Source organism: Haliotis asinina, chromosome 5 (assembly GCF_037392515.1).
Source record: "Haliotis asinina isolate JCU_RB_2024 chromosome 5, JCU_Hal_asi_v2, whole genome shotgun sequence".
Taxonomy (NCBI): domain Eukaryota; kingdom Metazoa; phylum Mollusca; class Gastropoda; order Lepetellida; family Haliotidae; genus Haliotis; species Haliotis asinina.
In genome coordinates, this window is record NC_090284.1 from 45002987 (window position 1) to 45021730 (window position 18744).

Sequence of the window (18744 nt, forward strand, 5' to 3'; positions counted from 1 at the left end):
TTTAAAAATGGCATTAAAAAGTGTTACGGGCACAAATAAAAGTGACATGCTGATGCCCGAGAAACATTTCACTTATTTCATTTAGCCTAATCTTTGGGCCGAATCCCAGAGTCGTCCAGGTTATGGTCCAGATTTTCCATTGCTTTGTTAGTAGTGTATAGTGAGCAACATCAAGGTGAGGGACACCAGATATTGGCTTCACACATTGTACCCATATGGGTAATCGAATCCGAGTATGCCAGGGGAACACTTTAACCACTAGGCTACCCCACCGTTCCCAATGCTATATTACAGCTCGCGAGTTTCACCCAAACATAAAACATCAACATCAGCCGCCCCACACATCGAGGTGACAAGCGGTGATAAACTGACATACAGTTTGAAGCTTTTCGAGAAAACCTTTGGTCTATTTTCAAGGAATGGTTAGCTATTTCCTGTCAGGCAGGTGGAATCTGAGAAAATTAGGCTGTTTATGATGTCAACCATCAGGTCATTTGATTCCAGACCAAACATCACTAACAAACCTCACCCCATGCCTTTGCCGAGATCAGGTAAAAGCCTATTCCAGATACCAAGTGGGATGTTGTATTCAGCAACCAAAGTCTGCTGTTGTTTGGTAAGAAAAACATATTATTCAAAGAGAATTGCGTCATTTGAAACCAAGACGTAACAGTGTGATAATGGCCAAATGTCCACTTCCACGGTTCTTATCAAGAAACGTCGGCATTACTGTGCTTCTTTCTTTACTCGGAGCGGTTAACGGAGGCAGCATGGTAGGGATAATCCTTATCCTGTTTGTTGGGCATGCTCTTGCTGTGCCAATAGATCAGGTCAGTACACATTGATTACTTCATAGACGGTCTCTTAAAGTCATTACTGCTAACTTCTTTTGGAGAAAACATGTATAGGCAAGGCAATGCTTGAGTCTGACATTAAGACGAACGTGCATTGCTTAACCATGCCATCCTGTCATAGATTTCCAAAGATCAAATTGAAGATCTTAATGAAAGTCTCAACTTGTTAATAAAGTAAAACAAATCCCTTTTTCTCTTATTCAGCTCTCAAAGTTCGATGGTAAGTACTTTGTAGAAATAATTCATGTCCCTAAATTTAAGGTCAGCTCTTTCACAAGCGTGTGGAAGAATGAAAGGATTATTGAATAATATATATTGGCGGATATAGGTTTCCTGTGTGTTGTGATATACATACAGCCAGTAAAGGACGATCTCACCTCAAAGGCAGGCAACCTCAGGTAAATTCAAATTGAATAAGATATCTGTTGATATGTAATTGTTCTGGATGTGTACGTAAACATCATTTTCAATATAAACAATCCCCAGTACGGATATTCAATATTGCAAAACCAGTTTGGGTATTTTCACTCCTTTCAATTTTACATCACGGCTTTTAAGTTTGAATGTGTTACATTTAGAGATCTTTTTGTTCTAGAGGCGTTCCCGGAAGAAAACCCCGGTAGGTTAGCTGTTTATATGATTATTAAAATGTTGCTTTGAAACGCATTCATCAGTCATACAAGAGTTACATGTCAACATACTGAACGTACTGAAAGTATACTCATTAGATCTGTACTGTGACAGTTTGCAGAGATATGAAGACGTGATATTATCATATCTTTTAAACTAGTTCCTAAATGACTTTCCCAATCCTCACGCACCTCTATTTGTGTCACAAAAGGATTTGTTGTAGAAAGCATACTTCGACCCCAAGGCCCATGATACAAACATTTGCAAAGGTTTATGATGATGTACACGTATACACAGAAAGTGAGTCTGAACCTATGTGTACTATATAAATGTCTGTAATCTGTATTTGCCAGGTCTCTTCGAAGGAGATATCGAGCTGATGCCAGGAGAAATACCCTACGTAAGGAATGGTTTATATCTATCTATCTATCTATCTATCTATCTATCTATCTATCTATCTATCTATCTATCTATCTATCTATCTATCTGTCTGTCTGTCTGTCTGTCTGTCTGTCTGTCTGTCTGTCTGTCTGTCTGTCTATCTATCTATCTATCTACACACAGAGAAGAAAACTACAAATTTAAACGTATAGTAAGTTGCACGCCAAAACATGAACTGATTTCCGATGCCATTCATTAAACTACATCGTAGTATCCATGTAGATCGACGCTCATGTCGTTGATCACTGGATTGCCTGGTTCAGACTGGATTATCTGCATTAACTTAAGTATTGTCACAATATGTCTATTTACAGGACAGGAATGCGAGAAGAGACAAAAACTACCGATGGCCAAACGGTGTCGTTCCTTTCGAAATTGACACCCATCATTTCTGTAAGTATTCTGAACAAAAATAGGCAAACACGTATGGATTTGCGTTCGACTCCATGCGCGTAAATAAATGTAGTAAATTAAAATATCAACAAATATCGAATGTGGACTGAATAAAAAAGATTCCAAAACAATTATATCCAAACAGTTTATATGTCAAGGTTTTACAATGGATGCGTTAAGGATGCTATGTATGACCTTAGCTCAACAAATTTTAATGCAACGGTCAGAAATTCATGTGGGATTTGGGGATGACAGGGTATTTATGTTCTAGTACAGTCTGTGGAGAGGACATTGTTTCGATGTAAAGGATTTGAATATGGGTCAGCCTCATAAAGTCTATCACTGAATTTATACGTTAAAGGTATCTATTCCAGCATCGTCTGAGGAGAAGACAATTCGGACTGCCATGCAGAACATCCATGAGCAGACAAAGGTCAATGGCAAAGCCTGCATCACCTTTATCCCTCGCACAAACGAGCATGCCTACATACGATACGAGGGAGGAGACGGGTAAATGGGATGTGAAGTGTCCTTATGTGCCACCTGTTTTATTGAGTTATACTGCTTGCATCATGTATCCATCATGCACATATACCAGATTCTTCAGTTATATTGGAGTGAGCTTAGATGGTATAGCGGTATGGTGGCGGTCTGTAAAATAATCGAGTCTGGACAAGACAATACAGTGATCAACAGTATGAGCATCGATTTATGCATTTGGGATACAACGACATGTGCCAACCAAGTCAGTAAGCCTTAACACTCGTTAGTTGCCCCTAACGTTGCCTGCATTGCCGCCTACTAGTGTAATTAAGTGACTGGGATCAAAACCCAACTGATCACAGGTCACAAATCAGTTAAAGTTAAACCAGGTTATTCCCGGGGGTGGGGTAGGTAGGGTGTGGGTGAGTGTGGGGTGGGGCTGGGAAGAATGGACAGAGTTACCAGGACTTCAGTCCTGCTCAATGACGACGCACACGGGACACATGCAGTCTACCTTTAAGTGAGTTTGTTCAAAGTGGCCTCTGTTATCCTAACAGAACCAGAAACAGAGTACCTAATGGGATAGGTCATGTGACTGTTGACCTCACAGACAGCTTGGGTTGTCCGTGCTAATAATGTTGAGTATATTCATGCGAGGGCATTCCCATGCGCCATGAAGCACCTTGTAAGCAAAATGTTTTTTTTTCGTGCAGATGTCATACTCCAGTAGGACGTCACAGTAGCAAGGATGTTGTGACTCTGGGCAATGGATGCTTCAGGATTGGAACCGTCATGCACGAGACTATGCACTCCTTGGGGTTCTGGCACGAGCAGAGTCGCCCCGACAGAGATAACTATGTCACCATTGAGTGGAGCAATATCAAGCAAGGTAACTGTCCTCTTGAAATTAACTATTGAAGGTGATATGGGTGTGCTGGTTCATACGAGCGCTCTTTTCAATAACTTCTGAGATGCTACATAATTCGAATTTTGATGTCTTATGTGGAACGTTAATTTCAGCACACACTTTTACTCCAGCTGATGACTGCAGGTTCATCCAGTAGTGAGATAGACGCCAGTATTGTGTCACAATATAAAACGTCGTTTAGCAAAATACTGTGCTTCATGAGATACAGTGTTCATACTGTGGGTAAGGTACGACATTTGGAAGACTTTTTGGGCTCAGTCTGACGTGTTACCGGAGTAGTTTTACGAACACTTAATGATATATCGTTTGATATTCGTAAGATCGTGAAAATAGTGAAATATGTAATATCTTTTAAATTTAGATTACTTTAAATGTTGTTTTTTGGTTGACATATATCATCGGTTCCCAGTTGCGCAGATCGATACTCACGCTGTTGATCACTGGATTGTCTGATCCAGACATGATTATTTCCTGCCGCTGCCTTATAGTTGGAATATTGCTGAGTGCGGCGTGAAACTGAACTCACTAACGTAACGAGTGCCAAGAATATCTTTCTCATTTGAACATTCCACATCGATTTTGAATAATGTCTATTAATTCAGGCCATGAACACAACTTTGACCGACGTAGCTCTGCTGAAGCTGACACCTTTGGTATTCCATATGAATACGAGTCTGTGATGCATTACAACGCCTACAGCTTCGCCATAGACCGCACCAAGCCCACGATCATTGTGAAAAAGAGAGGGGTGGTCATTGGACAGAGGACACATCTCAGCCCAGGGGACATCAAGGAAATACAGATTTACTATGGGTGCACAGCTAACACAGGGTCACACACCTCTCAAACCTCTCAATCCTCTCACTCGTGTAAGCGTGCTGTCTGTAAACATAAATGTCTTGAGATCATTTACTGTAGTAACGTATCAACGTAATTGGCAACCTATAAAGGAATTCGACAATACGTATTATCAGCCATTTAATCAGACGATCCCCTTATTGTGCCGACTGTTCTGGTCAGCAAGGATTGTGCAACGGCTGGAATATTTTACTGAACAATCGAACTTGATATAGGAAAACGTAATCTTACTTTCAATATTCATTTAGAAAAATTGAAACTGTGGACATTCGAACAAACAATGAGCGTCTCTTGACTTGCAGCCGGGGAAACATGTTCCTTCCAAACTGACATGTGCAAATGGCAAAATAGTGAAGGTAACCTCGACTGGGTTCGAGCCCGAGGTAGTACTCCGACCTCCCATACTGGACCATCTACTGACAACTCCGGATCATCAAGCGGTGAGTAATGGGTTCGGCAAAAGCGTGTCATTAGCGAACTCTCTGAACTCTTTAAACATATTTCTTTCGTTGTGTTAGGAATTATGATTACCTGTTTTTAAATGAAATGAAATTTAAGATTTCTTTCTTCAGGAGGGAAGGCAACTAGTTCAGAAACTGTTCGCTTTTGTCGAGTTTTAAATATGATTATGGCTAGGTTAGTTGATAAACAATAATTCATTATTTCTTTTATCAGACATGTATTGCCATGTCAATGCACATAGTTATGAGGTCATGCATCCTGCATCCTGCATCCTGCATCCTGCATCCTGCATCCTATTACCTTTCAGGATACTATGCCTACCTCGAGGCATCCAACCATGAAAACCGGAAGGGTGTCCTTTTGTCCGAGTCTTTCGTCGCAGGCCACTACTGCCTGAGTGTTTACTATAGCATGTATGGACACGATGAAGGAACGCTGAAATTGGGATTGGAAACAGGTGGCAGCAATCCAACCTTGCACACTGTATCTGGTGATCAGGGACATGGGTGGCACCACTACCTCACTAACCTCGATGTGAAAACAGGGAGTTTCAAGGTCAGTTGACAACTGAACCATGTACGTCCCACACAAGTTGTGGCAATAATCTTATACAAATAAGACTGACGTACAGTCACTGTGCTAAATCATTGTGGTTTGGAAATACGTCTGGAGTCAAGAACACAGAATGTGTTTGTGACTGTGCCATGTTGGACAGGATACGGTCACTGGAGTCTTGGTATCACTACTTGTGGAAAGTGATTCATAAACGCATGCTCAGGCCATAGTCGGAATCTTACAGTCCTGGAACTTCTCGCAGAAATGTTTCAATATGAAAGATGTCTTTGTTGTTTTCTTGTCAACCTTTATAAGACTGAGTCTTTTAGTTGTGAATAGTCACCACACTTGGCTATTAACAGTTCGTTCTATTGTTTTGAGCGTAGCACTAAATATACATGTTATATATAGGTCAGGATAGAGGGCGACGTTGGTAGCGGGCATACAAGTGACATTGCCATCGATGATCTGACGGTCCACAAGGGCGACTGTTCTTCCCTTGTTTGAGGAGGCAGCTAGCTGACAATATTTTTGCTGCTTCGCTAAAAGCCAATAAACGTCTTTTATACGTTTCTCACTGTTTTTTTTTCATGAAAACATATATTCAGTTTAAAGAAATAATCTTAGCAACCTGCGCTTGTCGTAAATGGGATCTAGTGGGACTAGTGGGATCGGGTGGCCAGGCATGCTGATCGGGTTGGTCGATGCTAATGATGTTGATCACTGGGTTGCTTGATCTATATCGTCGACACATAACTGGAGCATTGTTGAGTGCGATGTTAAACAAACAAACAAACAAACAAACAAACAAATGATACAAGGAGGAGGAGACTCATGCGACCACAGTACACCCTACGGCTTAAAGAAGCACTCTCTGAGTGATGACCCTGGACGTGTGACGTTGCCACTCTGACTTATGCTATTAGCTGACCAAGTAAAGTCAACCAATCCAGTTGGCAAATGCAAAAAAGGGGAAGGGATCCAGGGTAAAGTCTTTGGAATGCGAGACAAAATACAGGGTGCTACAAGGTTTACTGATGAACGTCAGCAGCATGATGCTAATACGTGATATATAAAACAGATTGTAGTTCATTTAACCACTGATATGACCACCCCTACTGTTTCTTAAATTTGACAAATAATGAACATAATTTAACGATGGCGATGCTGACGACAGCAACTTGTGCATTGATAAATGAAGAATGCAGTATTCATCCATCTGTTCATACAATAATCTGAAAAACATCAATTTTTAGGTTTTTAATAGTGTAAATACGGTATGTTTCAATGTTTCAATTACAATATAAAACGGTGACTGTTCAACCAGTACCGGAGAGGAAGGCGTGGAGTCAATAAACAATATAGAAATTCATCTATAGATTTGATGTTTGTTAAGTTGAGTCATTTAGTACATGTAAATTAGAACCATGGCATATATTAAATTATGTAAATTAGCCATTGGTTTAAAAGAGAAATGACACAGTGACCCTTCCGTTATGCCGCAGTTCCGTGTGCAGTATTGCCGTATCAATCCAAGCATCACTCACAAACCTCTGCCAATACTTGACCATCATTTGATTCAAGACTGATGCATTCTCAAGTCCAAACACCACTCACAAACCTCTGCCCATGCTTGACCATCATTTGATTACAAACTGTTGTGTTCTCATGACCAAACATCACTCAAAAACCTCTGCCCATACTTCACCATCATTTGATTCCAAACTGTTGTGTTCTCATGACCGAAGATCAATCACAACCCCCTCCCATGCCTGACCATGTGGTAGTCATCTCCAAGGCTGTCTGTAGCACTAAGGCCGACTGGGATGAAAGATTCAGTCTGATGTACTTTGGTAGAACAACTTGCCCTATATTTCAATTGTTTTTCGGTCACTCGTGTGTAAATCGTCATTGCAAACTTCGGAAACAAACACGTTTTTTTTGATAATGGCCAAATGTCCATCTCCACGGTTCTTATCAAGATAAAAAGACAATATAACTGTACTTCTTTACTAAGTAATTATATAGAACGGTTCATGTGGACAACATGGTAGGGATAATCCTTATCCTGTTAGTTGGGCATGCTCTTGCTGTGCCAATAGATCAGGTCAGTACACATTGGTTACTTCATAGACGATCTCTTAAAGTCATTACTGATTCCATTTTACTACAATTTTAAATGTTAATAAACGTTTAAAACAAAGCTTGTTCTTTAAGAAATACAATTTTCTCTTATTCAGTTATCAGAGTTCGATGGTAAGTACGCTGAAGAAATATTTCATGTATATTATAATAAGGGGACTTCACAATCGCGTGTCAATGAAGGAATTAAAACATACTTTTCCAAGAGCTTTTTTATTACTGTGGGATTACATACATCATCATTGGATGCAAGGTGTGGCATACACTACGTACCTAACCTTTATGACAGACAATCACTGGTAAATGTATGACAGAAAGCTGTGTTTAATATGTATACGTATTATCCCAATGATAGGATGCATAAATTGGTAAAAATAATATGTATATTTAAAAACAATTATATGGATGAAATATAAAACATACACGAAAAAAAAAACGAAAAAAAACACAAGAACAACGTTTTTCGCTCTTTTCAATATCAGTATTGCACAGCCATTGTTGTGGTTTAGATATTTGGACATTTTCTTACAATATTACATTTTTTTATGTTTAAACCTGTAAAAATATGATATATATATATATATATATATGTATGTATGTATGTATGTATGTATGTATGTATGTATGTATGTATGTATGTATGTATGTATGTATGTATGTATGCATGCATGCATGTATGCATGCATGTATGTATATATGTATGTATGTATACATTCGTATATTTTCCAGCGGCGTACCCGGAAGAAAACCCTGGTAAGTTAGCTACTTACATGATTGTCACAATTTGTCTTTGAAACGTATTCATTCAGCTTCGTAAACATTAAAACATTTACCGATTCGTTAGCGTATCTAACAAGAATGAACAGTATGAATAAAGAAAGTGTTCCAAATGTTGGCTTTGGCCATGGAATCTTGTTTGGAGGTAAATGTCTCTTGGGCTTGATGTCACCAACATTGGCAATGTTTACTTGGAATCAGTATAGTAGAGATGACAGTTTGCAGATATTGAAGACGTGATATTATCATACCCTTTAAAATGGTTTTCAGATGACTCTCACATTCCACTCGCGTTTCGTTTTTATTAGTATTTACTTGCAAAACTATATGGATTTCTGTATTTCCCCAGGTCTCTTCGAGGGAGATATCGAGCTGCTGCCAGGGGAAAAACCCTACGTAAGTAATGATTTATATATCAATAATTACTGAGTGAGTGAGTTTAGTTTTACTCCACAATATTCAGCAATATAAGTACTCGAGTCTGGATCAGACAATCCAGTGATCAACAGCATGAGCACGGATCTACACAACTGAGATACGATAACATCTGTCAACCAAGTCAGCGAATGGTGACGATCAATTCTTACCCAAATCTTCCCGGGTTGACATATAAATAAAGAGAAAAAGATAAGAAAACTGCTAACCTATTCAAATTCGCATTTGACAGTATGAACAGTATGAAACTTTCTCTATTGGCTATGTCTGCTTACAGGACAGGAACGCGAGAAGAGACAAAAACTACCGATGGCCAAACGGTGTTGTCCCTTTCGAAATTGACACCCATCATTTCTGTAAGTAGTCCTTCTTATTCTGAACATTATTGACAAATACGTGAAAAACCGTAAGTCATAAATATCAAATGCATAGGTTGAAATAATTCCACAATAGTCATATCCATGCAGTTAGAACATTGTTTCAATGTCAAGGATTTGAAATGTGACAGCCACATAATATCTAATAATAACAGTAGTCCATTTATCGTGGTCATTACTCCATGCACAATGCATGCTCCAATTGCCCAAACAATCTGATTATATTACCCCGATTAACCCAAGCTGCCTGTAAGGTGCTAGAACGTTAGTGGTTACATGACTTATTCCATCGGGCACCCATTTTCTGCTGGGTGAACAGAGGCAATTTTGAACAAACTCACTGAGCTAAAGTGAGACCACTTGTGTTATGTGCTTCGTTGTGGGTCACGGCTGAAGTCCTAGAAACTCTTAGGAGTCAGACCATAGATCACTGAATATTGACGTTAACGGTGAAGACTTCACACTGTTTGTAAATGACAGGGTATGTATTCCAGCATCGTCTGAGGAGAAAACAATTCATGAAGCCATGCAGACCATTCAGGAGAAGACAAAGGTCAATGGTAAACCCTGCATCACCTTCATCCCTCGCACAAACGAGCATGCCTACATACGATACGAGGGAGGAGATGGGTAAGCAGATTCTGAGTTGAGTGAGTGAGTATATTACGCCGTTTCTTGCAATATTCCCGCAACAAAACACCAGGTACAAGCAATGAACCTCACACGTTTTATCTATGTGTATAATCAAGACCGGACGCTTTCATCACTAGACTACCCTATCACTCTAAGTAGAATGCGGACTACAACGTCCAAATATAGAAAATATTCTGCCAGTCCGGAGTTTTAGACCACAAAAATAATATTCACTTACATTGATTAAATATTTTCCACATCTACACCTTAAACTACGACCTCTGAAGATCCGGGTTCGAATTGGTCTTCAACAATCCATTCTTGATGTAAGAGGCGACTAACGGGATCGGGTGGTCAGGCTCGCTGACTTGGTTGACATATGTCCTCGCATTCAGTTGCCTATATCGATGCTTATGCTGTTTATAATTGGATAGTATGGTCACGAATATTTACAGACAGCCACCATGTAGCTTGAATATTGCTGAGGGCGGCGTTAAACATCAAACCAGACATCGTAAAGAGCTGTACCGATGATGCACTCATGCTGCACCATTCTTTTATGTTTCGTGCAGATGTCATACTCCAGTAGGACGTCACAGTAGCAAGGATGTTGTGACTCTGGGCAGCGGATGCTTTAGGATTGGAACCGTCATGCACGAGACTATGCACTCCTTGGGATTCTGGCACGAGCAGAGCCGCCCCGACAGAGATAACTACATCACCGTTGTGTGGAGCAATATCAAGCAAGGTAACTGTCTTCTTGAAATGAACTAGTCAAGGTGATATGGATGTTGCTCCGCTAACCAAATCTCTGCGTTTCTCCATATATACGATTTTGATTGTGAACTCTGAGACACAATTTAATTTTAGTTTAAATTTACTTAGGATATACGGTTACCACAGCTAATATTGGTTGGTTCATCCTGTATAGAAGTTGGTCTGTTTATTATTTAACGCCGTATTCAGTAATACTTCAGCTATATTTCGGCGGATTGTAAGTAATCGAGTCTCGACTAGACAACCCAGTGATCAACAGCATGAGCATCGATCTTCACAACTGAAATACTATGACATGTAGGTCAACCACGTTTACGAGCCTGGCGATCCGACCATGTTAGTCGCCTCTTTTATCAAGTATGGGTAGCTTAAGATCAGTTCTAACCCAGATCTTCACGGTTATGGTGTAGGCAAAGGGTAGGGTTTGCATCATGTTTTGAAAGGTCGTTTTGTAACTTTCATGACATGCAATCTACATGACGTAATGTGTTTTTTACTTCAACGTTTTCTGGGCGTCCATCTTTCAGCCATAAAACGTTATTTCACGTAACATAATGGTGTATTTCAGTGAAAATTTATTTTCTTTCTTTTAAGAAACTGCCACAGGTTAATTTGTTATGATCTATTCTTTATTATAGACTCTGACATTTTTGATGTTCTTAACATAACGTAACAAGAAATGCTCAATACCTCTCTCTCATTTCAACACTCCATATCAATTTGGAATAATGTTTATTAATCCAGGCCATGAACACAACTTTGACCGACGCAGCGAAGCCGAAGCTGACACCTTTGGGTTGCCCTATGACTACGAGTCTGTGATGCATTACAGCAACCATGGCTTCGCTATTGACCGCTCCAAGCCCACGATCATCGTTAAAAAGACGGGAGTGACTATTGGACAGAGGACCCATCTCAGCCCTGGGGACATCAAGGAAATGCAGATTTACTATGGGTGCACAGCTAACACAGGGTCACACACCTCACAGACCTCTCAATCGTGTAAGTGCGGTATCCATTACCATAGTAGTCTTCCTGCAGAAACGCTCTAACGTAACTGGGATGCGATAATTCACGATATCAGTCATTTTAACTACTCGATCCCCTTATTCTGACAGCATTTGTGGTAAGCAAGGATTTATACAACAGCAGAAACCTTTTAATATCGTGAACATTTATTCACTCAAATGGAAACTGTAAACGTTTGGATGTTAAAGGAGCGTCTCGTGATATTTTCATGCAGCCGGGGAAACATGTTCCTTCCAAACTGACTTGTGCAAATGGCAAAATAGTGAAGGTAACCTCAACTGGGTTCGAGCCCGAGGTAGTACTCCGACCTCCCATACTGGACCATCTATTGACCACTCCGGATCATCAAGCGGTGAGTGTAGAGCGTGGCGCAAGCAAGAGTGTTCTATTTCTTACTTTCATCTGACAAGTAATACCTAAAGTTATGAGTACACACATAATTCTACACTGTATTACATTTCAGGATACTATGCCTACCTCGAGGCGTCCAACCATGAAAACCGGAAGGGTGTTCTTTTGTCAGAGTCTTTCGCCGCAGGCCACTACTGCCTGAGTGTTTACTATAGCATGTATGGGCACGAAGAAGGAACGCTGAAAGTGGGTTTGGAAACAGGTGGCAGCAATCCAACCTTGCACACTGTATCTGGTGATCAGGGACAAGGCTGGCACCACTACCTCACTAACCTCGATGTGAAAACAGGGAGTTTCAAGGTCAGTACGTCCCAGACATTCTTGTTTTCTTGACTTGCCATTGCGTGTTTTTGTGACGGGTTGATGTGTGGGAGGATATTCTTGCCTTTTCGCAAACAGTTGGATACTGATTCATGAATACATGCTCACAGTCGGAACAGTACACGGGGGTCTGCTGAGAAGTCTGAAAATGGAAGACGACGTCCTTTCTGCATTCTTGTCAGCCACAGTGGTAAACCTTCAATGTGCGTGTTTGACTTGTGAATAGTCACCCCAGTTGGCTATAAAGAGATCGTTTTATTGTTTTTCCGAGTGTAATGCATATTATACTTGCTATAGGTCAGAATAGAGGGCGACGTTGGTAGCGGGCACAGAAGCGACATTGCCATTGATGATCTGACGGTCCACAAAGGCGACTGTTCTTCCCTTTCTTGAGCTGTCTGGAGACAGCTAGTGAGAGGAGACAGCTAGTGAGAGGAGACAGCTAGTCGACAAGCGTAATATCATGGACATTATGATTGTTACTTGAAATATGAATATACTTGAATAAACTTATTACGTCATTTTGTTGTGGCGAATTATTTTTCAAAGAATAGCTGATGACATTCGGTTGTAAATTTCAACATTGTTATTCATTTTACGCTCGTTAAAAGTTCTTAACCTGTGCTAGGAAATTCCATCAGATTATTCCTTTTGCACTGAAGACATCATGGGTGTATGGTAACGGCATTGGATGTATGGCGTGTTTTCCTATGTTATTAGTCGAAGTATGGTGCCAACTTTCTTTTGGTAAGAAAAGAGAAGATTTTAGAACCCACTATTGCTACCGGAGCTTTTAAAATGTTTCTTGAAGATAGCACGCTCTAGTCATCCAACATTTAAACGGTACCACGCTAAAGACATCGACATATAATCGTACTATGGCATCTAATATTGTACCCTGTCAAGTCTAACAAAACTCTAAAATCACCCAGTTGAAATTTAGAAGCAAAAAACATAACTTTGGCATCTTGACAATAATTCCTACGTATCCATCTTCAGCACATGGGTGGATCTCATCAATGTAAGCCACTCTTTTGTTAAAAAGATAAACTTACTTAAAATCTTACATTGTGGAATGGCCACTATTAGACTCAGTTAAGATGTATCTTGATTTGCTACACTGAAGCGGAATTACCCTCACCATTTCACCAACAGCACAGATGGACGTAAAGTTTCTTCTCGCGCCAAAAGACGCCCACGTCTATTGCATAGAACTTCATATCAAATGGCGTTTAAAGATTGTTACTTTCCTGACCCTCGAAATATCAGTGAAACATTAGTCAACCCGACCTTACACGAAAATGTTAATACATATTTGTAATAGTAAAACCTGAGTGTTTCAGCCAATAATTTCAGAGCTGCCGCTTCATGGTCAGGTATAACCTTATTAATTCGGCGGTAGTGTGATCAAAATGGCACACATTTAAGTAGGCATATGGAAGTGACAACAGGAAATTGTTTAAAGCCTCGTAGCTTTCAGGAAAAGTGTCATGTCACAGTAATAACGTTTACGTGTGAGAAACTAATCTTCCCTTGGCGTCAAAATGACATTACACTCCCACAGATACATTGGTGGATATAAATAATTCTTTCGGGAGTCCTTGAACAGGAAATTTATGTAATAAAGCAAATTTTCAAACCAAGCAATATGTCATTGTTAGATGAAAAGGTTATCAACTAGAGCAGATGCAGATTTTGTTAAAGATTCTGGTACCTTTCGGTGTGCACTTACCGAAACAAATCACAAAAAATGCCAATTCAACCTATAAAGTTGAAAAAAAACGCGATGAAAAAAAAGCCCGCGAAATCGGAGTTCAAACGTTTCACTAAATTCCCCCCAGCGCTGGGGAAAAAACTGGTTTCAACAGCTGTGCTGCTCTGCGTCCATAACGCATGCGCGGTGAATAGATTCGCGGGGCATGCCCAGCGTATGAGGTCGTGAGCAGTAGTCTAATCTTGGTTGTGTACACAAACAAGCAAATAATCTACTTGTTGATTGTGGTAAGCAGTCTCTGTCACAGAGAAAGCTCAGTGTCTAGTTTATTCACACCTATATGTCTGTCTGCCTGTCTGCTAAATACAACATGCAATACACAGCTTCAATCATTGACCACGTGCAATTTGAACTTAACACCTATCAGACTACACGACATAAAGAAAATAAGTTGATTTATGACTCGTACACCCGAGTCCCGTGTCTGCCACATTATGTAATTAGGCACGTGTGATACACATGACATGTTTTTATGTCTGCGGGTTGCAAACAAACTACATTCATTTTTTCGGATGACTGGATCTGACGGAAACTGGTGCAAACTCTTGTCAGTTTCAAGTCCTGCTTTGTACTTGTGCGAATGACAGATTCCAGCCACGCAGTAGTTTACCATCTCTGCTGACATAATTTTTTATTGGATCGAGCGCAAATTCAGAGAACATGTATTTTCCAAACCCAACATCTCTACATACATTCTTCATGGATAACGACTTCTTTTAGTGTATATGATTTTGTTTGACAACAGTATATGAATCCATACTGAAACGACGCATCAAGTACACAAAAAGAAGTTGTTATCCATAAAGAACCTTTCTTTCTTGTGACTGGATATACTTCTAAAATGCCCATCAAACAGATCATCTTTCTGTACACACAATGAACCCTCAGCATATCAGCAAATGAAACAGCAAATCGAAGGTCGTCGTTACACTTGAGTGCATATCCACCCGCTATGACTGGGTTGGGTCTCCCGAGGGCTTCGTTTTGGGGGAAGTAAGCCCAAGTACAAAATATTGCACTTTTGAATCGCGATTGTACGCTTATAATTTTGTTTATTTGTTTTTTTCAAAAGCAGCAGTGTATATTATATGTCATGTATAAGTGATAAATGTGTTTTAATTATGTTTGATTTTTTGGTTGCATGTGACCTTGAACATGTCTACAACAACCCCATATACATATACTGTATTTGTTATTCATAATGAAAATGATGCTTAGCTAAGGTATTGAACGTCATTGATATTTTTTGCTGAGAGTAAATTATATATCCTTCATAAATCATAGTATTGAGAGCTCTATGTTTGCAGACTTTGTTGGAAATGCACCATCCAAATAATGCCCCGATTGGTACTAATACAGTCGGGAAAATCGTGTCTTCTCGTCTTCTCGAAGAGGGTTGGTGGGGTAGCCCAGTGTTTAAAGCTTTCACTCGTCACACTTTAGACCCGGATTCGATTCCCTACATGCGTACATTGTGTGAAGGTCATTTCTGGTGTGATATATTGCTGGAATATTGCGCCGTGTCATCATAAAAGTCGAGTGAGTTTAAGAGTTGTCAATACATTTTTCCTGCAGATAGCATGAGCATTTCTTTCAAGAAACAGATATATGGGTTAATAAATGGTACCTGATATATGTACATTGTTTATCAAATTATGTAACAATGACTTACTGTATTGTGCGTAATACGGAATATTGCCTGTCTCACAGTATTGATGAGTTTAAAATGGAAACTAAATGAAGTCATCTATAGGAATGAAATGAATTGTTTTAGATATGATCTCAGAATGTATTTCTGGGGCATTGGGTCATGTAGATTTCCAATGATTTAGTAAAATGTCCAAGCTACAGTAAAAGTTAATATTACCTGTCCTGAAATATATTTACGATCCCCCTCAAGAATACACTGCGCTCGACAAAACCTTTTGAACGAACAAAACAGAACGTGGAATAATTCCTGGAATTAAATAGAACATGTATCCATACACTTGAGGGTTCAAAATAGATACTTCTTATCCTTATGTTCCATATAAATAATGTGAGTCGCTGGCGTCTTATCACAGTTGTGTTGATCAACGCGTTAAGATGCTAATCTGTGTGAAATGAGTTCTCACATACACGAGGTGTTTTTCTGGGAAGGGCCATTGTTAGTCTAACACTCCTGTAGCAATCATGTGGCCTATTCAGCTGTTGTATGCCTTGGGTACGATCTGGCATTGCCTCTGGAAAAGGTACAATAGTGAAAAATATTCCTATACTATAATAGCCAAAATGCATGAAAAAATATGTTGAGGGACAATGCATTGTCTTCCATATTCCTAACTTGAGGTCAAGAAGTTGTTACAGGGTTCTGTTACGGTTCGAACTAATTGTACGCTCTCTTTTTGATAAGAATTATATTTCTCTTTGAAAAACGAAGAAAAAAAATCATGCAACCTGCATTGTGTTCTTAAATTATCACTGTGCCACTCTGAGTAAGTCGGTATAAAGTACCTTACAGTTACCCTATGGTCAAGAATTTATACCATGGCCTGTGATCATTTTAGGAATCAGAGACAAATGGTAAGCTGTTTTAATTAAACGAAAATAGTTATAAACGTTGGCGAAGATATATCAGTCTGAAGATCTGGATCAAGGCCAAGACCTAGATAAAATGATAAATGATTTTTCTTTATTGAAAAAGGTAACTCACATTCACAAATGCTAATAAATATGTCCTGGTCCTTGAAATCGTTTACGGAATGCGTTTTTAAGATGTTTGACTTTCAACAAATGCTTGACTGTTTTCAGACGTTTACCCAGTGGAGAATCCTGGTATGCTAGGTACTTTGTATCTTTCACTCGCATTTTTGACAAATTTGAAAAATATGGAACAATTATTTTGACACAACTGGTTTAATTCAGTCATACTATACAGTCAACGATGCCAGCAAATTTAAAATTAATGCTGGTTAATTAATTTAAAATTAACGGCATCAGTTTTTCCTCGATGTCATCATGTAAAATGTTTGATATATTACAGAATATTTCGAAGGGGGCATTGAACTGAAACCAGGTGACGATCCCAGAGTAAGTTATGTGTAGTCATTACCCGAAGGTAGTTTATGATTTAATGAGTTAATGACAACGAATACAGATACTTCTCACAACATTAATAGATATCCATTAAAAAACGATACGACTTTGCCGTCACGTACCTGGTAATTTTTTATGTACGGGCAAATCTCATGGCGATGTGGTATCAGTGCTATCATGGTTGTAGCAAATGATTTTCAGATAGCGTTTAATATATTGTCGTTAACCATGGTAAGCATTGGAATGTGTGGTAGCGTTGTATAGACTCGAAAAAGTTTCTGCACATTGGTAATACCTAACATATATGAGTTTCACGAATGTTTTGTACATGTTTGCATTTCATCTTGAATGTAACTATGATGAATGTTCTTTAGGACCGAAATGCCCAGAGAAACAGGAATTATAGATGGCCTAACGGTGTCATTCCCTATGTCACTGACACCAACCACTACTAGTACTGTAGGTATACGTTTTCTAGCGTTCGAATCCCATGGAAAAAATCGTACAGCAGGATAGCAATCGCGACTTCTTGCGTAGGCAAGTCAACTGTGGGATCGGATCGAACCGATATATGACGATGTAGCAAATACACCGTATCTGTGTCTTTCATACATGGGATCGGGTTGTCAGACTCGCTGACTTGGTTGACACATGTCATCGGTTCACAATTGCTCAGATTGATGCTCATGCAGATGATCACTGAACTGACTGGTTCAGACTCGATTATTTGCAGACCGCCACCTGCTGGAATATTGCTGAATGCGACTCAGTATATGGTCGCACACATCCCATTTATACCCCGCCCCACAGAAAAACATGCATCCGCTCGCGACAGTTAGTGAGTCGTGAACCACTTTTTCAGATCAGCTGGTCAGTACAAAGTTAACAAAATATATGATTGGATTTGAGTTGTTTTGAGAGATAATTTATTCAGGAAGATAAATTCGTAGTGGCAAAATGATTCTGGGTATACGGAGTTATTCAGAAAACCCCATATACCCCTACATCACAATGCTAGACGTTATATTATCGACCTAACCCATTCCTACTAAACCCTTGAAGATACGGGTTAGAACTGATCTTCAGGAATCCATACTTGTCGTAAGAGGCGACTAACGGGATCGGGTGGTCAGGCTCGATGACTTGGTTTGGCACATGTCATCGTATCCCAGTTGAGCAGATTGATGCTCATGCTGTTGATGACTAGCTTGTCTGGTCTAGACTCGATCATTTACAGACCGCCTCCAAATAGCTGGAATTCTGTTGAGTGCGGTGTAAAAGTAAATTCACCCATTCCTTCTGAAAGAATCCGGTGTGGAGGTGGCATGTCACTGTTGCTAATATATTATGTCACTTATATTCAACAGTCAAAACGTTTTGTGTGATTAT

The 18744-nt window shown here is 39.6% G+C and overlaps 2 protein-coding genes across 2 annotated transcripts; both read left to right on the forward strand.

Moving 5' to 3' along the window:
• The first annotated feature begins 770 nt into the window (after positions 1 to 770).
• On the forward strand, positions 771 to 6176 carry LOC137283723 (hatching enzyme 1.2-like). Its single transcript, XM_067815390.1, has 11 exons — positions 771 to 830; positions 1059 to 1074; positions 1450 to 1473; positions 1838 to 1884; positions 2240 to 2318; positions 2693 to 2828; positions 3515 to 3690; positions 4332 to 4598; positions 4890 to 5027; positions 5357 to 5604; positions 6016 to 6176. Exons 1-11 carry the CDS (start codon positions 771 to 773, stop codon positions 6109 to 6111), a joined length of 1287 nt encoding a protein of 428 aa, XP_067671491.1. The 3' UTR covers positions 6112 to 6176.
• A 1475-nt stretch (positions 6177 to 7651) lies between these two features.
• Positions 7652 to 12899, forward strand: LOC137283879 (hatching enzyme 1.2-like). The gene is made up of 11 exons (XM_067815556.1): positions 7652 to 7711; positions 7845 to 7860; positions 8476 to 8499; positions 8873 to 8919; positions 9236 to 9314; positions 9830 to 9965; positions 10541 to 10716; positions 11490 to 11747; positions 11989 to 12126; positions 12238 to 12485; positions 12804 to 12899. Exons 1-11 carry the CDS (start codon positions 7652 to 7654, stop codon positions 12897 to 12899), a joined length of 1278 nt encoding a protein of 425 aa, XP_067671657.1.
• The last annotated feature ends 5845 nt before the right edge of the window (positions 12900 to 18744 follow it).